We start from the raw sequence: 24,621 nt of genomic DNA, 5'->3' as shown, positions 1-24,621 counted from the left end.
GTAGCTTACACAGTGGAGTCCGGATACTTCGGAATTGCAAACGACCAGCAATATTTTACGAATTGATACGCTTTTCGAATTAAACAGATTCCGATTTAGCGAAATTAAAGTAAGAAATATAAGATTTTTTTTTCAATTGTGTTGTTATAAGTATTTGTTTTTTAAAAGAACGAAATTCATACTTGTATGATCTATGCAGAAAAAAATAAATAAACTGAGCTGAAGGTACATCAACAATTAATTTAAAAAATGATGTTATTTTGTTCCGCTTTTAGTTCGTTTCGAGTCTTGCATCGACAGAATTTTCCAAAACAATCAGGGAATTAAAAACGAAGTGTTTTAATGGTGGATTTTGCCCTTTGTATGCCATAAAATCATCTTCATCGTCATAATTTTCATTGTTTTCCGCCAAAACTTCCTCCAAATCTTCCAATATACCAGCAACAGCCACGTTATTTACATATCCGACATATATGGTACTTATCCAATATTGGTAACAAACGAAGGCTGCTTAAGAAATTTTAATCCAAACGTATTTTTGAGAAGGGTTGCACCCATAGGTAAATGAATTTCACTGTACGGCAAAATCATACTTACCTCAAGATAATCAAGTCCCGGAAAGGGTTCTAGTAGAGAGGACAAAAAATTTACTTGCACTTAGACCTTGTTGAGTTTTATTTTCGGCTTCGTTTCTCAACGCCTTTAAAAGGCGTATCAATCACCAAGGCTTTAGCAAAACTGTGTATTCCGAGAACGGCGAAAATATTATTGGAGTGGAAAAAGAGTTGGAAAGCAAATTTCGATATTGCGGGGCGAACGGAAAGGTCAGTTTATTTTTTGCCCGGCTTCAGCATCTCGTAGAATCTCAATCCACCGAGCGCCGCACACATGGGTGTGATCAAGGCAAATTTATTACAGGTGACAGCAAACACATATAAGTAAAACCCTACATGTATTTGTTGTTGCGTTTGGTGCAAGCATCATGTCAAAATCAGCAAGCAAATGTAAACATACGAATGTAAACATACCAATACATACAAACAAAGCATATCATTTTGATGTAAGCCATACCTACGGCGAAAAATTCAGCTGGGTGAATGCTGTCACCTTATTAAATCCACCTTGGGTGTGATCAACATCGGACCCTTAGCAAAAATTGAGATTGTGTTAGTGATATTCGAAAAATTCCACGCAGCCTTCGTTCATATTACGAGTATTCCTTACCTTCTGAACAATGACGATTGAAAGAGCCAAAGTACTCTCCCAATTTTACTTCGAATGGTCAAAGCTTATAAACTATCCTTAGGTGGTTATTTAGATATGGCATAAAGTGTATAAAATACCAACTAAAATGAGTTTTAAGTAATAATATGCTAAAGTATCAAGAATTTAGTACATTGCTAACTAAAGTAGGAGCTTGTGTAAATTTTCGGACTTTGTGCAGTCATCCTGCTTGCTCCAACGACTTAGAAGCCTGACTTCTTAAATTACTCCCAAAACTTCGTATGCAGGAATTTAAAAGACGAATATCTCAGGAATTTACAACGTCGAACAAAATGGTTTCGGTCGTCGCCTAACTTAGTGAAAAATTACATTGCATTAGTCCGTTGATCGAATTAAGCTTATTGTCAGCTGAAGTGGACCTATTCTTGGACGAATAATTCGTAAAATAAATAATAATCGTTTTTTAAACTAGACTTCTTTTTGTATTTTGCATATTTTAATAGATTATATATGCATACCAATTTAGATGTAAGATTTCCAGATATTTATAAAAAAGTTGAACACAATGCGTCAACTGTCTTTTTTACTGGATGATGTCCTGGGAGTGGCTTTTGTACTTCCTGCAGAACCTTGGAAAAGTTCTGAATTATATATATTTGTTGTTCCACAAATGGAGAGACCTACAGTTTCAAGCCGACTCCGGACGGCGGATATTTTTTATGAGGAGCTTTTTCATGGCCGAAATACACTCGGAGGTTTGCCATTGCTTGCCGAGGGGCGACCGCTATTAGAAAAAACCTTTTTTTTCTTAATATTGATATTTCGAACCGACGTTCTCTCTCTGAATTCCAAATGGTAGTCATACACCAACCCATTCGGCCACGGCGGCCACCGTTCTGAATTGGTTATTATTAAATTGAATAACATCAAATTTTGTTGCAAAACTAAAATCTGCAGTCTATCCATCGCTAATAGGACTGTCGTAATAACCGGTGTTATAAACATTTTTTTTTTTCATTTTTTTTTTTTTTTTTTTTTTTAAATTATTCTATAACATCTTAAGATTATTGTGTGAAAGTTTGAAGTGCATTAGAGTAAAATTGACAAAGACACAAAAGATTAAGTATCTACCTCTCCAACCGGATTTCACGCTGCCGAAAATCTTTAAACGCGTTTTTCTCACACTTGCCTTTTTTACGGTCGGTGTCCACTGTAGATTCATATCTACTGCACCGATTCTTTTCAAATTTGGTTTTTTTACTTTATTCACGAGGTAATGACGTCGAGTTTTTTTTTTTTTTAATTTTGTCATATTTTAAAACAACAAAGTTTTCAAGTTTTTTTTATGAAAAATCGGTGTTTTGACTTCAAAGCGCTTTAAAAAATTAAAAAAAAAAAAAAATTCGACGTTGTTACCTGCGAAACTTTATTAGCTGATGAAATCAATTTGGTTTTTTGATTTTAGTTGATCCAGTAATGAGTTCTGAGGGACACCGCAATAAAACTTTTTTATGAGACGTCCGCGAAGATTCGCTGCCACCAACGCATTTCTTCATAAAAATCAATGAAAATTTCACACAATATTCTTTAAATATGACTTTATAATGAAGTAATTTTAAAATTTTGAATAAATCAACTGTGTCGACAAAAAAAATATGCTTGTTTTACACCGAATTAACCATACTACCCCCTTAAAAGAATGTTATAGAAAAAATTAAATAATTAATGAAAAACGCGCTGTGGCTCTGTCAATGTGTAAGCTGCAAAACGATACGTTTTCTACAATAGTAGAATAATTTCTGAATGTCTTGAAAATCTAAATATGTCTAACGTAGTTACTATGTAATTTTAGAGTAAGCAAATATGTCACTCGACTGGTGCAAACAGGAAATTCAACCGACTTGCTTACGGAGTTGAAAACAAAATAATTGGGGTTTGAGATACACAAATCATTTGAATATTTATGAACCATATGAAGCAAACCAAAAGTATCGAATAAAATTGAAATTTACAGGTAAGAGAAATGTACAAAATAATGATTACATTGTTTTTAAAATTATAAATATGTAAAATGAATTGTGTGTGGTGCATCGCGTAAACATCGGTTTTCTAAGGATTATTTAAAATAAAATAAATGAATAATTAAAATTTGTATATATCAATAATTAAAATTAGTATCGATTTTACATTTATCCAAGTATCCTTTATCAAAATATCCCTCCAAACTTTTATTCTTTGTTGTCATTGAGGATATGTTGTTGTTGAAGTAAGGAATAAATGTGAAAGTGGTAATCATTTTAAATTATCTTTTTTAATTAAAACTAAGATTCCTCGAAATGTGTTAAAAATTAAAAATCTTAAGAATGGTATTTTTAAAGGACATGTTCAAAAAGGACAATTAAAACCAAAAGCTATATTTAATCTTGCTTCGATTTATCCTTAGAATTTATGCCCATATATCCATATTTTCTGCTAAGCATTTTTGGAAAATTATTACAGTATAATTTGGGTCCTTGAGTAGTAAGCCCTAATACTTTAGGGAGATTATAAGTAGTACAGAAGTAGTATACAGAATTAAAAGAAGTAAATTAACAAAACACGCCAACTGCACAAAGTTTCTACCGCTAACTTTAACTGCAAGCCGGCACTGGTTCCAATGTTTCGGGTATGCGTTAAAAACTAGCTATTGTTTTTTGGGACAATCTAATACATTTATTACGTATATAACAGCTTTGGTCATCAAAATTATATTAATAAGTTTTTTAAACATAAAAAGTTTATTTTTTCGAAGTTGAGATTAAATATAAAACAAATCTATAAATTTAATACTTTCTGATAAAATTACAATAATTGTAACATAATACACATATGTAACAAATTATTTCAAATATTTCAATAATTTACATTTCATCCAATGTTTTTTCTGACGAAAAAAGTAGTAGCCTTAGTACTTTTTCCAACAACAGCCTTCCTTTGTTCTTCAGTTGAATTGATAGAAGCAGGGTTTACATAATTAATTAAATACTTCGCAAGGGTTTTTTATATTTAGTATCTAAAAGAGAAGTATAAATTGTATGTCGCTTTAAGTTTTAATACTACAAAGTTAAAACCTGTAGTAATTGGGCTTAAAAGGTCCAGCCTTATTTAGTCCTAGATATTTGGCTTGCTCATCGGTAAGTTCTGTCAAATGTGCGTCTAGGACTGGTAAATGTAAACTTGCGACATATTCATCTGTGAATAAATGAATTACTACTTAATTGTAACCAGTTAAATAGATACGTGTAATGTCATACCCATCTTTTTAGGCAACAGATAAACATCGGATTTATAGCGCCCAACTGGAGCGTTAAATAACTCTATAAGAGCTAGAGCTTGTGCTGCAGCTGTAACCGATACCACGAATGATGGAACAGTGGAACAAGACAAATTAGCAAGACGTCCTTCCGCTAATAAGATGATCATGCGCCCGTCAGGCCAAATGATGTGGTCCACTTGCGAACGTACTCTCAACCACGACAGCTCAGGAGAATGTAAACTATTCTACAATTTTTGAAATAGACAAGCAGTTTTACATACAATAACTAAAACTTGGATGCATAAGCATAAGGGAAAACCTACAACGTCAATTTCCGAATTGGAATGGCCCATATTGCAGACAATGCATCCAGACTTCATGCGATCCATATGCTCGCGACTAACGACATTCTTGTTTCCAGTAGCCGTCACAATAATATCCACTTGACGAACAATCTCACTTAAACGCACTACGCGAAATCCGTCCATACTGGAAGATAATTTTTTAAGTCTAGAATTGATGAAACCATAACAGATATTTCAGTTTATGAGCTTACCTTGCTTGCAGCGCACAGATCGGGTCGATTTCAGTTACATACACTATACAGCCCTGTCCGCGGAGACTCTGTGCACATCCCTTACCCACATCACCATAGCCACAAACAACCACTTGCTTACCAGCAAACATAATGTCCGTTGATCGTTTTAAACTACGAGTTTTTAAAAAAGAGGATACAATATTTGCATATGTATTTGTGTATTTATAATAATACAAAACTTATATAATATGAAAGATATTGACTATACCTATCCAAAATGGAATCTTTCGTGTTGTAGAAATTATCGAATCTTGCTTTCGTTACAGAATCGTTAACATTTATTGCCGGAACAGTTAGTTTTCCGTTCTTCACCAACTGATACAATCTATGCACCCCGGTCACACTCTCTTCAACAATGCCTTTGATTGCCTTGAAAAGGGTGGGGTATTTTTTCCACATTAAATGAGTGGCGTCACCGCCGTCGTCCAATATCATATTTGGATGCCAATTTTCCGAGTTGACACACTTATCAAGGCACCACCAGAAATCCTCTTCGGTTTCACCACGCCAAGCAAATATTGGGATACCCACCTCGGCGAGTGCAGCCGCTACAGCGTTCTATTATGTACGTACATATATGGAAATTAATTATTTAAATTTTTTACTGGTTTTACCTGCGTAGAGTATATATTGCAAGCTGCCCAGCGAACGGTGGCACCCAACTCTACCAGTGTTTCAATGAGTACCGCTGTTTGAGCATTTATATGGGTGCAACCCACGATCTGAGCATTCCTCAGAGGCTTATCTTCTGAAGCGCGTTTACGAAGTGCAAGTATACCCGGCATTTCTTTTTCGGCAATTTCAATTTCTCTTCTCCCGAAAGCATGTTGTGAAGCAATATTCTTAACACAAAAATCGGAGCTGCCGGCGCTATTACGTTGCCTCTTTTCGCGTGGAGATACAGTATCCTCATCCGAACTGCCAGTATAACATGCTAAATTTTTTCAAATACAAAGTTATGTTCATTATAGGTATATTTATGTATATAAATATAAAACGAAAACTTGCCTGAGCTGAAAGAGCATGTAGACGCGGCCGATGAGCGTCTTCTGGTCATACTGGCCATTTTTAAGGCACTCGGTTGCTTAGCTTCTTGCTATCAAAATGAAGGTTTTAGGTCATTTTTATGTAATAATGATTATTAAGTATTTTTATTTGTATACACTGTTATTATATATGTATATAGATACTGAAACCATACATAATAATAAAAATATGCATATACCTACATATTATATATATAAATATTAGGCCGGGTCGATTTGTGGGGAGGCAAAAAAATCGCCCATTGCTCTGTGAAAATCATGTTCTAGGGATCAAAATTAGAAACTTTGCCGAAGGAACCATACCTCTAAAACGAATTCTGATGTGCCCCAATTTGGGTCGAACTTTTTATTTTCTTTTCAATAACTCAATTCAATTATTTTTTTCATTTTGCCGAATACAAAAACAGTTTAACAGTGGGTATAATTTTAGAACGCACACAAAGTTTATTTTGTTTTTTTCTTTGATTGTTATATTGTGCGCATTAGTATGCACAAGGGTAGGAAGGTAGGTGAAATGGTTGAAGTACCAGTCTGGCTCTCCCCAAGTAGCACAAAAGCGCCGTTTTGATACCATTATGAGACCTCCGCCAACCAGACCTGTTGATGTAATGGAGAAGGTTGATGGGATTTAAGTTCGAGCACTGCCTCCGGCTGTCGAAGAAAGGAGCATGCAGTGACCTTAATTGTCTAGCTGTCTAAGTCCGGACATTTACAAAGAAAGTGCACCACAGTCTCCTTCTCTAAAAGGTCCTCACAGCTTCTGCAAAGGGAATTAAATGGTAAACCTAGATTTCCTTCGAGTTTGCCGATCGTCCAATGGCCGGTAGACACAGCTACGAACATGGAAATTGAATGACGTGGAGTCCCCAAAACTTTCTGCGCCCTGTGACTATTGCATTGTCCATACACGAAGAAATGGAGCTCCATTGATTCTGTGCTTTTCTGAGAAATAAGTTGTACTGTTCCCCTTAAAGAATATTCAGGGAGTGCCGATGCCCGGATAAGAGAGCTCTAACACCAATTCAGTCGACCCCTTTCTGGCAAACTCATCAGCAATGTCATTTCCCTCTATGTTCCTATGACCCAGATCAGAGAAATGTTACCCGCACATGGCACCATGCACCATGGTGTCGTCAGTGCTTTGATCACAGTTTGACTATCCGATAAAATGTTAATATGATACGAGTATATCTCTTGCTCCCACGTTCTCTAAGCATTTTGCATGCCTGCCAGAACGCTAAGACTTCTGACTGAAAAACACTGGCAGTCAAACTCCAAATAGAGAATTTCAGAGAATTACGGTGTTAACTGCCTAAAAATGCTACAATGTCCGTTCAGAGATTGCCCCCTTCCGATGAAAATAACATGAAAGTTGATGGGAAGTAAGTGCAAAGCGACATTAAGGGAAGTACTGTGGCAAGTTTTACATGCTCCGGTAGTGCCAATACAAACAGTCTTTTGCACTCGCTCCAATAAAATGATATTCCAACCCTTCCGAAGAGCTTCCCACCAAACGAGTCATCCGTACGTTAAAACTAAAACTAAATTTTTTGTCGAACATAGATTTGCAGGAGTAGAAAGCTATGCTGAAGAAGGTCCGCCTTCTTTACCGAATTTCTATGTGTGGCTTCCAATGGAGTTTGGAGTTAAGTATCACTCCAAGATACCTAACTTCCGATGAAATCGGAGAGTATTATAATATTACGGTGGTATGAAATTGAGGTTCATCATTATGAAATGAGTCGATTCTCTTCGTCCGTCCGTGCGCACAATAACTAGAGTAAAAGTTAATATAATATATTTCAATGAAACTTGGTACACAAATTACTCTTTGTTCTATATCGGTTAAAAGAACCACGCCCACTTCATATATAACAGTAACTTTCGAAAAATAAGAAAACTGATATATTTGTATAAATGGAACAAAATTACTCACATTTGTACAAATGATGAACCTAAAGAAATAAGGGACAAGTAAAACTAGCCCAATCTTGATACACATCTTGCGCCTGCTTCATTTCGATCCAATATAAATTTTAATGAGATCAGATAAAAACCACGACAATTTTGTATATACTAAGACTAAATTTCTGCACGTCCCTCTGGTGTTACAAGCTATAACTCAAGAAAAGGGTTAGATATTTTGATATTTTTGCGAGACTCAGCAAGGACTTTCAGATATAGTTCAATTGACTCCACATCAATCCCAGAACTTTGATATATGTATATGTCTATCTCGATACCTTTATGCTTCTAAATGCGGGTATAAAAACAAAATCTTAATTAGGCCTTGCACCAAAAAACTTTGGTGTCTGATGACGCAGTGGCATATGGCACACGCTTCTAGAGGTTGGTTATATCGGTCTGCTCTCATATGTATGTATGTATAGCACATAATGAATTGATGCTAATTCCTAACTTCACAGCAAATGAGTTGGGAGTTGCCCCTACCATATATTGTAAAATAGACTTTTTTTATAAAAAACCTAAAAATATTGTTGTTATCAGAGCTATAAAATCATTATTTCTGTAGAGAATGCAAATGCCCCGGAACATGATAAATCATGAATGCGGATTTGAGTAAATGGGATTATACTCGTAAAAAAGGTAAGTAAATATTCAATTAAATGATACAGAGCGCTTCACGTGGACTGGTGAATATTAGATGTATTCACACCGAGATCTTTACTTTATTTTTTGGCATTTTTACGTAAATTTTGTTTTTGTAAATCTAACGAAAGCGATAAGTAACAAAGCGCCAAAGTGGCAATCTTGGCAATTTTATCGGTAATTGGCAGTTGTTTGGCAATGGGCATTTGATGGTCAGGCGTGAATTAGAGTTTAAAATATCAAAAACTGAGAGAGGAAAAAATAATTAATAAATTTTGCTATATTTTTGACTATTTGAATTTTTGTCTATTGAAAGAAAATAAAACTTGAAATGATCGTTTTATTTTCACCAGGGTCCGGGTTTTATTTTCATATAAATATGTAACAAAAGAATTCACATAAATCAATTATAATTACATGAAATAACCACATCAGCAGAGTTTCGTTCACAATAAAATTGTAGGTCCCTCCATTTGCGGAGCAACACCAAGACGCACAGCACAAATTTAAAGCGGAGGCCCGGCAGTGAAGCATATAAACGCCAATAAAAAATGTAGAAGAACAAAGAAAGAATAGTTAAATAAAATTTTATTTATTATTTTCAGCGCCATTAGCCTTTTTATTTCGGTTAGCAGCTGACCTTCCGCTAAACTTTGTAAGAAGTAACTAATAAATGTTCGCTAACCAGGCATTAAGAATTCACTTTTTAAGCTGAGACAGAAAATTCTACAGTGGCTTATTTTTAATTGGGGAAATTGTATTAAAGTTCAATTAAAAGTTGAATAAAATTACAACTTTTTGTTAGTTGGTTATATGTCCAATACGAGTACAAAACTCGTTTTTCATTTGTTTTTCTAAACACTTTTAAATTTTTACTGGGAGCGTAATATATATTTTACTCTGAGGTTAGCAAGCCCACAAACGTAAGCATTTCCCTCCTTTTTTAGGTTCAATGGAATACTTTTCCATTAAGGTCAATGAATTGGGAAGATGCCCGATTATACTTTTTTGGCCACTATCTAATGTGTTGCATGAAAGCAAAATTAACCAAAATACATATGTATGTATGTACCATATATTATATGTACTCCATGATAATCACGTGAAATTTCAAACCAAACTAAATTTATTTTGACTAGCTCGAGCCCTCGACTTTGCTGGCGTATAAGATGAAATACTTAAATTATTTCCACACCTATTTGATATACATAGGTACCAGGGAATAGAGACATACCCGGGTATTGTAAGGCAGACAATTAGCGAGACTATCGCCTCCCTCTTGGTCTGGAGCTTGTAGGATCCCTCTCAACCTACAAGCTGCGTGGTACAAGTAGCTTTCTCTGTCTGACATGTAACGCTACAAAAAGAATTCGGTCATATTGGGATGTCAGGCGCTCAAAGCGCTACTTAATTGCTCAAGGAAAAATATCTCTATTTTCGTTGTTTTGATCACAGGCCACTGTCTCCTAGGTCGACATGCTCATAGATTGAACACGCCTCATTTTGACTATTGCAGAAGCTGCAAAAATGAGGAGGAGGACGCGTCTGTCAGACATCTTCTCTGTCACTGTCCTGCATGGCATGCCACTAGGTCTAGATACTTCGGCTCATCGTTCTTCAATGATACTGATGACCTTAGAGATATAAGGCAACGGTCTAAGTGAGTTGGTTTAAAGACCGATTGCTGCTTTTACCTATGTGAGTTAGGTGGCAACGCCATATACAAATAAAATCCATTAAAACTTAAATTAAAATTAATTAAAACACAGTCCGTTTGATACCCATATCCCAAACTCTAATTAAATATTGATTTTAATTAACATTTTTCTTTAAAATTAAGTAGCAACGCATTTTAAAATATTATTGTACTACATTTTTTTATCTTTACATTGATATATGTAAATAAAGGATCTTCCAATAACAGGTGTTATTTTAAATAGGATTGCGCTATCGAGAAATGATTAACGATTTTTTATGGCCGGAATTGAATGGTATTGATCTAGACAAGACGACGCTACGTGCCACACAAGCAACGAAACAATTGGTATTTTACGGGAAAAGTTTCCGGGCCGTGTTATCTCTTGAAGAGGTGATCGCAATTGGCCACCGAGATCTTTTGATTTAACACCTTGTGACTTTTTTCTTTGGGGCCACGTGAAAGAGAAGGTCTAGGCCAATAGCCCAGGGTCGGTTCAAGACCTCAAAGATGGAATTCGTGAGCCTATCGAGGACATAGGGTAGCCACTTTGCAATTTGGTTATGGAAAATTTCATGTAAAGGATATTGTCCCGTAAGCGTAGTCGTGGTGTTCATTTGCCTGATCTTATTTTCCACTATTAACGGCATACCTTCCTTTTTATAATGAATTAAATATCCGATCATTTATATTAAAAAATAACATAATTGGGGCGTACACCCGTTTGGAATAGGTTTTTCTTAAAAATATTTGCCTTTATACCCATTATGTACGACTTGCAATAAATCACTTTTTTAATGCAAATACTATATGAGTTTTGCTTTTTGATGTTTTTTCAAAAAGTACGAAAATAATTGGTTAATCAACTTCTAGAACATAAGTTAATTACATTAAGGCGAAATTCTCGAAAAAATCAGTCATTCTACTAAATTTAAATATCTTTGAAAACGGGGTTAGATTAAGTTTTCATGCTTAAAAGTGTTACCTCAAGCTCACAAATGGAGCAACCAGTCAGAAATACCGTCTGAGGTCGAGGCCATAGTTGAAACCGAAATGAACCCCAAATCTGTTTGGCTATATCGAAAATCAAAAATAGATATTCCCTTTTCATATATTCGTCTATAGCATCACTAGGCTATATCTGTTTTAATGAATAAAACTTCGTTCCGGGCCGTGTAAAATACTTTATCTGTAATTTTTATTCGAATTGGATAATAATCAGCAATTCAAAGTGAGTGATGGAATTGTGCATAACGACTATTTTGTTGACTCCGAGAGCTGATGATAGAAACATTTTTTATATTGTAGTGCCCAATTGATAATTCTACAGATTTATGTATGTATGTTTTAACTAACGATAATTCTATAGATTCACATTTTCAACACTTTCATAGATACAAGCAACCCTCTGTAAATATAATTAAGGTAGCTTAAAATTTCCACAAAATATAATATATATACAAATTTATTCTAAAAATTTGTATGAATATACTAAGTCATAAAAAAATTAATAAGTATATTGGCTGTTAGCAGAAAATATTAAGGTAAATCAACACAAATATTTCGTATTTTTCTATTGAACCAATTTGCACTACATTCGCGGCCAGCGCAAGATCAATAAGTCTAAATGGGGAGAATGATTAGCCAATCGAAAATGTTATTACATACGAACATATAATTATTTGCATTCATAAGTACACAATTTTTTAATCACAGGTGTTAATAGTGTCAATTAATGCTTAGGTGCGGTATGTGTGATAATTTGATTTTGAGAAATATAAGAACTAAGAAGTAGAATGAGAGTTATCTAAGGAAATTTCTATAAAAAAAATTTTACAAAAATTCTAGAGTACTGCATATATTTCACTGACACAAGGGTTGTCATATACATTTCTGGCCTTAGGCACGTCTAGTGTTGTGAGACGCCATCTGAAATTTCATTGGAAAGTTTGACATACTTTACCATAAATAGTAAAGTAAATATCTACTCCGACAGCACACGAAATTGGTTGGCTGCTACACTTTCGTTCGCATCCGAATTCTTTGATATAAGGCTCATCTGGATACTTGGTTACAGCAATATTGCAGGAAACAGCGATACGCATGAGCTGACTAGGCAGAGGGTGTCTGAGACAGTTTCCACGCGAAATTAGTGGATTGGAGTCCCCTTGACTACCTACGGTCTGTTCTTGGAAGGGTGAGTTTCACATCAGTTCGTGAGCGCTGGGAAAGTACATAAAGTTGTATGGTCCCGAAATCATTCTGGACACATGTGAATCGGAGGATCTTCTCAATTAAACCAAATCTCAGCTCTAGAATTTCGTAGGTGGCCTTACAGAATACTGTCCGAGAAGTATACATTCAGTTCGTTTTGCGTCAGCTGTATGGAAGATGAAATGGAATCATCTCAACCCTTCTCCTTAGCTGTCCTGCTTTCGCGGGGCTAAGATTTAGGCATCTTGACTCTCATTTCTGTCCTATGCTTGATGATGAAGCAGGCTTTGATATTAACCACCAGATGAACTTCACGATTAGCACGACCGTAACTAAGTCATCGTTCCACCTTCATCCACAAATTCCCTTCTCTTTCTGTCCTATCAGTCCCCTCCTCCTTATTTCCTCTGCAATGGTAGGAGGACGGAAGAAATTTCCCACAAGGTGACGCAGGAGTCGAGTTACGAGTATTACTAAAAATCGCATTTATGGCCCGATATTGTTCATATTCGAAATACAACTTTTTCAAAATAATTAAATTCCAACGCTACGCATTTACACAGTCCAATCGAGTAAAGACGCGAGTTTTACTTAAGTTTGTTGCTGATGAAATTAACGATTAATTAGAATTTCTGCGAACTCTGAATGGTGAATTGTGCACAATATTATCGAGAGGCCTGTCAAGGTTTATATTTACTTGAGGATGGTACTCATTAAGATCACACACTTGCTGATGCTGTTGTTTCATTTACTGCGCATCAAACTCGATCAGTTTTGCTATAATAGTTTCAACTTGCTTGACTGAAGTATGACTTCGAGTACGTACAACAAAAGAAAACCTCGAACTAGAATTTGACAGAGAGATTTATAAAAAGCGTTATTTTTGATAGAAGATGTCCGGAAAAATGTTGCACGAATTAGGAATGCTAACTCCAAATTGACAAGTGAATGATAGATTTAATCGAGAATTCCGAACGAGACGTTTTGGATCAACTATTACAAACAAATGATTCACTTTTAAGCAGCAGCAGAAAGCCGCGTACAATGAATTAACGAGAGCAGTCAACGACGGCTTCGGAGGAATCTTCTTCCTTGAGGCTCCCGGCGGAACTGGAGTTCCCTACCCAAGTTCATTGATCTTAGCTGTGGAATTGTTGAACCATCGCTTAAATCATCACTGAATTTGCAAACGACGGTTGAATCGACGTAGAACATGTCAAGAAATTTGTAATGGCAACAGTAGTGCTCAGTAGCAAAATAACCAATTGAAATGCGTGTGCAACGTCATGCAAATGAGCATTGGAAGCACGCGATCGAACATTGCAAAATTTGCCCAATAATCGGAACCTCTAAAACTACTGGTCGGCGGTTTTCGTCAAACGATGTCAAGTATTCTAAGCTCAACAGCTTGAAGTTATCTAATTCGCGGAGATATGTTAAAACTCTTAAGTGGACCACAAATATGCGAGTTGCATTAAAAAATTACCAAACAGCAGACATAGTACTTTTCAAACAATTATTCTGGTTTCTTTCTACCTGATTTTGCTCAATTCATACGTCGAAAGAAGAGTTGATAACGAAAATGTTCTTATTGGTGAGCGAACGAGCCATTTTGTCAGCGAAGAATAAGGCTGTCCTTATTTGAATATAACAAATTAAAGTCAAATATCTGGTTAATTGCTTTTGTGTGAATCGATTGCGATACTGATCCATACAAAGGACTTACAAGGAATGTCACCACATAATTTACAACTCAATGTAAGATCGTTGATAGTCATGTGGCGAAGCCTGAAGCAGCCAAAACTGTGCAATAGAGCAATAAATGTTTTTAAAACAATTCAAAATCGCAATTTCTTGCAAATTTAAGGAAATATTCGTTCGGATGAATCCTTTCTCGACAAAGGGACTGAGCATGAACTTAGAGGCGCACGATAAAAAACAGTTTCAGAAATATAAGTTTAATGTAGAAATAGTGAGAGTGTTTTGTGGAACAATATTAAGGCGCACGCCACAAATAGGAGGAGGAGCTCTGCCAAAAGGGTGTAAGCGTCAATTATATGAATATGTATCTACATGCATACATATATATGTGAACAAAATTGGGAAATCCTTGTGATATTTAGCAGCTTTCAGAATATAGGAGCAATTTAATCACTCTGGAAATATTCTAAATTGCACATATATTTTTATATATGTACATACATATATATATGTACATATGTACGTAACACTAGAAATTTTAGGTTCTTATTTCACTAACTCAGATAGGCAGTATATATGTATGTGAACGTAAACGCAATTTACTTATACGCTTGCGAAACTAAATTGCTTTTAAATAGCCTCACGCTCATTACAGATAAGGAATGCTACTTTACAAGCGGTTTTAGTGTTTATTTTAATTTTCAAGGAATATCTATGCTTGTAAACCTAGGTTTTCAACGTTCACATCAATACAATAATTCATACAATATATTATATAAAATAAAATTTGTATACAACCGTAAAAATCCATAAATAATTCTTATTTTACTGAGTTAAAATTAATAAATCTATTCTTCTTCACTCACCTTGTCGCCGAACCCTAAATCCGAAGTAGGTGTATCGGAAGTCATTTTTGAAATATTCATATTGAGCATCCGTACGAAACCACTTCTATATGTGTGCAGGTTTGATTATCTGAAAATTGTAACGATCACCCAATTTAAACATCCATGTGACAAGTGGGTACAAATCGTCACTTGTTAACGCGCGTATTAATGTTTACATACCTTGATTCACACATATACATTCATATATTCATACATGTTAAAAAAAATCGCTAAGCAATACTTTCAAGCTCAATGTTTAACTCGTGACTTGAAGCGTTAACAGCAATAAATTACTGAAAATTAATTTGCATAAGTCAGCCGCTAGATATCGACTGTGACTGCAAATACTTATAGCAACAGCTGCGGCAAGCAAGCGGGCAGGAATACGAATACAATATACAATATTTTAATAGAACGCGGTTTCATACATCTGCAATCACATGGCTGATTCGAAGATTTGCATTCCTTGACGAAAATTACAAATAATTGGAATTTCTCTTAATTAGTAAGAAGCGGGATACATGGATGGTTATTGCTAAAAGGGACAAAAATGATACCTAAGTAAATTTGTGCACTAACGTGCCAAGTTTATTATTATCATTGCGCACACAATCAATACTTTTATATTGCACATTTATAATAGCACTCGATAGCTCGATTTATTAGAAAAACAGCCTCGCATTCAAGTTATAATTTTATGCGTTAGCAATCACTCGTTCATGTGGTGCGTACGTATTGTCCATACAAACTTACATACTTAGGTACGCTCATTTGTATTCATGTAGATAAAGGTACATTGTAAACATGTCTGTTTGAAAATGTTTATATGCTCTTGGATGTATAAATAATAGTAAATAAATGAATCACAAAGCAAATCTCACATCTGGTCGAATTTGATTAACCACTGGGAACCTGTTTGCACCGTTCAGTCGCGTTTCGGTTTGTATCGAACTGTCGCAGTAAAATGCAATTAACACCGCGAAACGAGATCGTTTAAATTCGGATGGATCACCACAGTAGGGGGTTATAGCGCTTTTTTACTTTTGCACTGTGTGTGTACATTTAGCGTCCACTCTCGATTAGAGTAAGCTCCTAACTGACTTCATCACTGCTAGGGAACGATCATATATAAATGAAAAATATACTCATAGTAAGCTGTAGTGAGATTCTTATCTCGTGTAGCTTTCGGACCGTTATCGCCCGACTTACCTGTCAAAGTATTTATACTCGCAGACACTCTTTCGTCACTCCGCAAGGAGAGTTGAGGGAAATGTATTGAAAGCAGTGAGAGGGCATACCCGTTGATAATAACTTTATTTTAAACAGTAACACTCTTTAATGCCGTTCGCCATGAAGTGTAAAAAATAATTAAGACAAATTTTCTTTTATAGAAACAATGAAAACTAAGTTAAGCTAATAGATTTTTTTTTGTTTCATAACTGAAAAAAAGATATATGTATGTACTGTGGGCAAAAAGTAAGGTGAATGTATTTGTCAAACTTCTCGGGATTAAAATTTCGCTCTAGTTTTTTTTTTCATGAGTTGGCAGCACTGTTAATACCATCTGGGCCAACTTTTATGGGAATGTCATTATCAGTAATATATTTACGCTTGTGTTTACCAAACGACCAAGAGTGCATTTTTCGATTTTTACAATGTCTGATTTGATTGAGCAGAGAAGTGCCATCAAATTTTGTTTGCGGAATGAACTTTCGGCTGCGGAAACGTTTAGCATGTAGCAGAAGGCATTTGGTGATTCGACCATGTCGTAGAAAAATGTTTATAAGTGGTACAAAGACTTCAAAGAGGGTCGAGAACGTGTTGATGACTTAGAGCGCTCCGGACGACCATCGACGTCAACAGATGGCCAACACGTTAATAAAGTGAAGGAGTTAGTGCTCAAAAATCGTCGGTTGACTGTAAGGTCTTTAACTGATATGATCGGAATATCAGAAGGATCTGTGAAAACCATTTTGAAAGACCATTTGGGCCTACGAAAAGTCAAATCTCGTTTGGTACCGAAAACTCTCAATTTCTTGGAAAAAAGTCATCGCGTTGATGTGTGTGAAACAATGCTTTCAGACTATCAGGACAAGCTCAAATGCATCATTACGGGATATGAGAGAAGCATAAATCGAAGCTTACGACCCTGAAACAACCGACCAATCAAGCGAATATCGTGCTAAAGGCGAGGCCAGACCGAAAAGAGCACTTCAAAGTCGTTCAAAAATAAAGGTCATCATGACACTTTTTTCGATTTTCGTGGTGTGGTGCACTATGAATTCCTTCCACCTGGCCAAACTGTTAATAAGGAATATTATTTGAGCGTTATGCGTCGTTTACGTGAAGCAATTCGTCTAAAAAGACCAGAATTATGGGCCAACAACTCTTGGTTTTTGCATCACGATAATGCACCGTCTCACACTGCACTCGTTCTTCGTCACCATTTCGCCAAAAATTCCACACATATCTTTCCGCAACCACCGTATTCGCCTGATTTGGCTCCGTGTGACTTCTGGCTATTCCCAAAACTCAAGAGACCACTCCGGGGAACGCGTTTCGAGTCGATTGAGGAGATTAAAGCTGAATCGAAGAAGGTGCTGATGGTTATACCGGAAATGGACTATTTGGCATGTTTCGGGGATTGGAAAAATCGTTGCTTATTTCATCGAGAGGGGATTATTTTGAAAGGGATGAAATTGATTTACAAGAATAAATAAAGATTTTTCATTTTACAACCAAATTCACCTTACTTTTTGCCCAATGTTCGCATTTTTTTTTTTAATGAACCAATGAAATGAGCGATGAATCAACGAATAAAATAAAACCCATGCTACGCACCTTTTGAATTTTCCGATTGAAACGATAACGTTGGAAAAACAATTATTAAAGGTATCACTGGTGATACATACCAGGGATCTCCGGAGGTTATTAGGTACTTGGGTAAGCTTCTCTTAGACTTTGTAATTTGTGTATTGATATTACTCCACAATTGGAAACCTGAATACGGACGGTAGATGATTATTATCAAGGCATATCCAACAAGGTCGAAGTGATTTCGACATTTCTCTCTTTTGAACTGCGCCTGAAATGTCAATTCTCAACGCTTTACAATCGTAATTTTATTTTTTTTATTCCAATATTAAGCGGTGCGTTACCCGAGTAATCTTAAATAATAAAACGAAAAGAAATTACTACCGATGTGCTGGGTGGCAAAAGACTGGGCAATACTCTTGTGCGTTATTTTAAACCTCCTAGTTATCAAGCCAAACGAGATTATTTTTAAGAAGATGAATTTGTTCCCAAATGCAATACCTTTACATGACGTACTTAAAGTGTATGTGATCACAAAATTAGCCGCTGGTGCGCAGAGTCAAACAGAGTAAGTCTGCTATAAACAACCACAATCGGGTCCATATTTACACTAAAATATAATATTATATATAATATAAGCGAAAGCTCCGTGAACACTGTGATAAAATTATTTGCTTTAGAGGCTTTCCACATACGTATGGTACATATGCATTGACGGGAAAATGTAATAACTACTAAAATTAAGCTGACCTGGAGATACTTTTAAATATTTTCATTTTAACAGAAAATTTCATTTCAAATGAAGAAATAGTGCATGAATCACAAAGGGTTAATTTGTTAGTTGCACCTTTTTCACACTATAGTCAAGTATGTGAGAGTTCTACTGGATTACCATTTCCACCTTGTTGAATGTGCCCTGGTTATCATGAAGCACGTGATTCGTGACAAATAGGTATGTTCATGTCGAGGTACAACAGTTATTATACAAATTTTTCTATCATTTGCGGTTCCAGTACATATGTATGTAGATATAAAAATAGAAATACAGATACTGCTTTCCTGTTGAAAACTAAGAATTCTTTCTAATGCTGTAACTTAGTCTGCCAGTAGATGAAGATGATATTAATTTATTCCTTCCGCATAGTGAAGCATAGGACCACAACAAAGCTCTTAAATCTATTCCTATCCAATGACATTCTTTTTATTTCGTTCCAGATCAATTCACTTAATATTCAATTCAATTCACTTAAAACGCTGGTCGTCCCCTTCTGCGTGTTTGATTGATGGGTTCCATTCGAAAGTTTTCTTCGTAATATCGTGTGCAGGTTTTCTAAGCGTATGGCCAATCCAATTCCATTTTCTTTTCAGAATATTTGTTTTGACGAGCATATAGTTAGTCGATTCCCATAGCCAGTCGTTAGATACATAAGTAGTTTCTGGCCACTTTACTTTTAGTATACGCCTAAGGCAATGTAGTTGCTGTAGTGCAGCATTCCATGTTTCGCATCCGTATAATAAAACGTAATAATATGACGTGAATGAGGACAGGAATGAGGAGCTTTAGATGTTTTTCTATTGCCCGAATGCAAGGTGCAGTCGCCACAGGTCGAAATAATGCATCCTAGATATCAGAAGCTTTGAACTTCCTTTATAGATGTTGAGTTTAGTAGTAATGGACGGGTGCTGTTTGTATTTATGCGTATAACCTTGCTTTTAAAGCCATTGATGTTGAGTCCCACCAGTGCCGATATTGAATCGAGTTTTCGTGTCATGTCGTCGTAGTTTTGTGCAAGGATGCAAATATCGTGATGTGATGCTTCTCTGATTAACTAGGGCCTGACGTGGTCAACCCATAACCGGTGCGGCCTGAAGCCAGGTTGTGCTTCACGAAATATTAATCATTATACGAGATCGCTTTTTGGAATTTGGATTATAACATCTTTTTTAATTTCGCTTGAAAGGTACCCATCTAACCAGAAGCGTTCGACGATGAGCTGAACGAACTTAGAGCTAGTAATAGGGTCTGCCTTTACTAGTTCTGGTGCTTTATTGCCTTTTAGTGCTACTATTACATCTGTTATTTCTCGTATGGAGGGGTGTTGTGTCCGGACGTTATCGTTTTCTGCGTGCCTATCGCAATTGCATTGTAAATCATTGCTTCCATCAGAGTTAGAGAGTAATATTTTGTAAAAGCTTTCTCAAAATTTAAGTTACTCGTTAGTTGAGTTGACAAGCGATCCATTCTCGACCCGAATTGGCTTGCTAGAGGCAGACGGGCGGTTCGGTAGCTGCTCCACTATTTTATAGAGGTTCCTACTGCGGTGTGCCTCGCCTGCGGCCTGTGCTTTCGTTTGTGTTCTTTTATCGCAACGCGCGCTTCTTTTAAACATGCGATTTAGGAAGTTGTGCTTTCTCTGCGAATCAAGCTTCGCGCTTCCCGTTCTCGCGGTATTGGTTGTGGCTTTGGCAGCTGTTCTTTGTTGAATAAGACTCCATGTTTCGTCTGATATCCATTATTTTCAGTTGCTTTGATGTAGCCAAGCTCTTAGATGCAGTTATGAATATATTTTTACAGGATGACAAAAAATACCGGATTACAAACTTCTCTGTGCAATTAGATGAATGTAAAATTTTTTTAGCGAATGTCTTATTTTGTGATTGTTGTGTGTGTTCTGAAGTACAAAAAAAAGTATTCGTTTCTGTTCCAGCTCTTTTTAAATGCTTTGTGTAACGATTTCAAGTAGTCGCTCAGCTATAATAGCCCTGCATCAGCTAGGAGCACGCAACTGCGAGATAGCACGGAAGCTTGGAATTGCACTTTCATTGGTTTCTCGTGCAATCAAACGATTTAAGGAGCTTGGTAATGAAGGTGACCGTCCTGGAAAAGGAAGAAAACGAACTTCCAACAACCGAAAAATCATCAAAACAAGAGTTCAACGAAATTCTATGGTCTCGATGAGGAAAATTGCTCGTGAGACAGGCATCAAAACAAGAGTTCAACGAAATTCTATGGTCTCGATGAGGAAAATTGCTCGTGAGACAGGCATCCATCGTGAATCAGTTCGCCTTATAGCAAAAAAAGAACTTGGACTTAAGCCTTATAAATTACAAAAATACTAGCTTCTCACGGACAACAACAAGAAAATAAGACTCGACGTCGAGCCGCAGGTACGCGCTGGAAAAAAATCGTCTTTACGGATGAGAAGCTGTTTACCGTTGAACAAGCTCACAATCATCGAAACGACAGAAATTGGTATACAGAAGCTCCTGGACCTTCGTCCAATGTTGAACATCGTCAAAATCCACGATTTGTCATGGTATGGGGTGGAATTTGCGTCAGTGGCAAGACTCCTCTGATTTTCATAGACCAAGGAGTCAAAATCAGTAAAGATGTTTACCCAAGAGTGATGCAAAGCAAATTTCCCCTCTTTCATTACTGCCCAAGAATGGCCACCTTACTCACCGGATCTGAATCCGCTAGATTACAGATTTTGGAGGCAAGGGCTTGTGCAAAACGCCACAAAACTTTGGAGTCCCTGAAGCAAGCGTTACGTCGAGGGTGGTATAGCATAACGGTAGACGAACTACGGCCTATAGCACAAAATTTTTTGAAACGTTTGAGCTTGTGTATTCGTGCTAAAGGTGGCCACTTCGAAACTGGCTGAATATAATGTTACTCAAACATTGTCTATTAAAATTTCACAATTCGTTTTGAGCTGCTATCAATGATAAATATTTTTCATTAAAAAATGTTGTATACTCTTATTTTTTGTCACCCTGTAATATCGGGCCAATGATTACGCGACTCAGCGGGATTGTTTCTTTCAACTGATTTCAGAGCATCACATTTCGGTGAGTATACGACCACTTTTAATTATTCATGAACTCTCATAACATTTTGGAGCGATGCATTGTCGTTGCCAACTTGCTCATTGAAGCCGCCTAGAGGAATGAAAATGCCGCCTTTCCGGACATTTGACAATACGGAACTTAAGTGCTGGTAAAAATCATCTTTAATTGAGATCTCGACTAATTCTGTAGGCGCGTAACATTGAATGCATATTATATTTCTAGCTCTGGAGCGAAACCTAGCTTTTATAATACGATCGTAGTGTGGTTTCAGTCCAGAAAAAATCGACTCCACCTATCCGCGGTTCGTTATTTTTTTTGTCCGAGTAGAAGAGTGTAAAGTTGTCGGTTGTTCTGAACTCACCAAAAACAGCCCATCTCGTCAGCCTTGGCTCACGCTTAATATATGGTAAAAGAGCGACAAATTATAACTTCGAAATAAACCAAACGCTTCAGGCGTATGTATCTAACAACCATAACATTAGTATAATTTGTAACAAAAATATTTGCAGCAATCCGCCGAAACTTCATTCAACAAATTAACCTCTCCATTAATACATCGTTTGATATTAGCGTGCCTTTCCAAAAAATGGCAGATATTTGTTAAGCACCAAACTATATTCCTTAATACACTTACATATAGGTACATATGTAGATTCGTCTTTGAAATATAAAAACACCACATCTATGAATAAAAAACCTACATTTTCTATATATCAAATTAGTTTCAACATTTTATTCAAGGCAATAGTATCGCGATTTGAATTTATATATTTTCGGTAATTCTGCAGTTTAGTCTCTTCTGCTAAAATCGACCTTTCGGAGTGCAATTTTTTGCTAAAACAATGTGTTTCAATCCCAAAGCTAATATTTAAGTGGCGGAAAAAAGATTATGCAAGTAGTTTAACTATTATCAATGATTGAAATTGAAAAATGGCAAGTCTCGCAAGAAATCTTTATTACCATAGCATTAGCTAAGCGACAGCTGGTGATAGCCAACAGAGGACAGCACTAATCAGTTGCATGCAGTTAGCCCATGATAAAAAGTGTAAAAATTGTAAACAAAAACATACAGTTCTGATTGTGAATTTTAAAATGCACTTTACAGTTTTAATTATTGGAACAATGGAGCTTAGTCATAAGAAGTGTGCTCAACGATATTTCATAGACAGCGATGATGAATATTGTTACATCGCTGAAGAAGTTATTCAATTATCGAAAGAAATTGTTGACAGTATTGAGCAGGATGAAGCAGAGATATATAGATATATAGAGCAAGATATATAGAGGCTTATGCATGGCCTCGATTCATACGAGAAGCATTCTGGGACAAAAATTTTATTTATTACAAAAAGATGGTTGAGACTAATTTTTGCTTTCTGCATGGAGTTCCACGACATCTCCTTCATGAAGTTTTAGAAGAAAATTTGGGTAATAATTATACTAAAGAAAGACGTAAAGAGATACAATATCGATACAACTATGTATTTTAAACACCCAGTGTTTGGAGATTATCGTCGTCATAGAGCCCATTCATACGATATGACTCGAAGAAAACATACTCGCTTAGATGGTACTGTATTTAGGAAATGAAGGTTTTCTCAAGAAAAATAACATATGTAAGTCTTTATTAAATAATAATGACAATAAGCAAATTCAAATTGATTTTGAAATATTTCAAATAGAATAACATTTTATTTTTGATTTTTACAGAAGAAAAATGACTGATCAAATTTGTGAGGGATTGTACAATTTTCCCACTGCCATAAAAAAATGGTGTGCTCTTTCAGTGTGGTTGAGGAAGTGACTGCGAAAACAATATTCTGCCAAATATCCTGGAAAATGATCTTCCCTTCTACCATATGTAGGAATGTTACTTTCGTTTTCCTACTTTGGTCTCATCAATTTAGACAATTTTCGCTTTTCCACCCAATTTGTCATTACTGAATTCCAATAGACCAACCAATCAAAACTTCGCGACAGAAACTATTCCAATCAACAACAGTGTGATCAGACATCTCAAATTCGTGTTTTAGAAAATCATGTTTCGGTGGATTCAAATCTAACGTATACATTGCAAATTGAGAAATATCATACATTGATAAATGTGACCTTTCAAAAAATGTTTCATTTCTGCAACTTTGCATGAATTGACACTTAAAGTTGTTTTTTCTTTTTTTTTTTTGAATTTCTCTTTTTCGCTGACAACGCCAAAATAAATCTTTACTCAAGGTGCACGGTTGATTACTCGTTGGACATTTTTTGGAACGTTCCAAAACACCATGATTGTACATCGTTTCATCATCAGTCATTTTCAAAAAAGAACGTAAAAACATTTCACATCCTGAACATTTTTCAGTTTCTGAGTTTTGAATTTCTGACATCTTGAAAAACTGTAATATTCGAAAAATCTATATTCTGAATCATTACGTACATAATATAACATTTTCATACCTAAAATGCCAAATGATTTAATAAAAGGCATTTACCTTATAAAAGCGGCATCAAACACTGAAAATTGTTTTAGATTGCTCAGTCTATATTCAGCAAAACTGTATTTCACACGGAAAAGAAAGTGAATCCAGTTAAACCTAAAATAACCATTTGCTTTTGAAAAATGCAATTTATTACAGATTTTTTATTTGAATTAATTTCATGAGGAACAATAATATTTCATACACCGAATA

General features: G+C 35.8%; 1 protein-coding gene across 3 annotated transcripts; it reads right to left on the bottom strand.

Annotated features, from left to right (window-relative positions):
- Positions 1–3,991: 3,991 nt before the first annotated feature.
- LOC128871928 (adenosylhomocysteinase-like 1) lies at positions 3,992–16,368 on the bottom strand. Of its 3 annotated transcripts, none has more exons than XM_054114108.1 (11): positions 16,153–16,368; positions 15,452–15,806; positions 15,251–15,359; positions 6,126–6,213; positions 5,732–6,051; positions 5,326–5,675; positions 5,076–5,228; positions 4,843–5,008; positions 4,518–4,764; positions 4,335–4,455; positions 3,992–4,276 (listed from the first exon to the last, which is right to left on the bottom strand). In XM_054114108.1, the coding sequence occupies exons 3-11, from the start codon at positions 15,317–15,319 to the stop codon at positions 4,270–4,272; spliced, it is 1,521 nt and encodes a 506-aa protein (XP_053970083.1). In that variant the 5' UTR covers positions 15,320–15,359; positions 15,452–15,806; positions 16,153–16,368; the 3' UTR covers positions 3,992–4,269. The 3 variants fall into 3 exon arrangements, with proteins under 3 accessions (XP_053970083.1, XP_053970084.1, XP_053970082.1); XM_054114109.1 differs by having other exon boundaries at positions 15,452–15,736; XM_054114107.1 differs by lacking the exon at positions 15,452–15,806 and having other exon boundaries at positions 3,993–4,276.
- Positions 16,369–24,621: the final 8,253 nt, after the last annotated feature.

The sequence above is a fragment of the Anastrepha ludens genome, chromosome 2, assembly GCF_028408465.1.
Source record: "Anastrepha ludens isolate Willacy chromosome 2, idAnaLude1.1, whole genome shotgun sequence".
NCBI lineage: Eukaryota > Metazoa > Arthropoda > Insecta > Diptera > Tephritidae > Anastrepha > Anastrepha ludens.
This window is presented reverse-complemented; position numbering and strand designations above follow the sequence as displayed.

What these genes read in the sequence shown, in the direction of transcription:
- LOC128871928 (XM_054114108.1), bottom strand. Translation starts at nt 15,319, where the DNA reads ATGCTCAATATGAATATTTCAAAAATGACTTCCGATACACCTACTTCG. An exon ending in TACATGCTCTTTCAGCTCAG is followed by an intron (nt 6,052 to 6,125) that starts GCAAGTTTTCGT and finishes GAAAAAATTTAG; the next exon opens with CATGTTATACTGGCAGTTCG. An exon ending in GCAATATATACTCTACGCAG is followed by an intron (nt 5,676 to 5,731) that starts GTAAAACCAGTA and finishes CGTACATAATAG; the next exon opens with AACGCTGTAGCGGCTGCACT.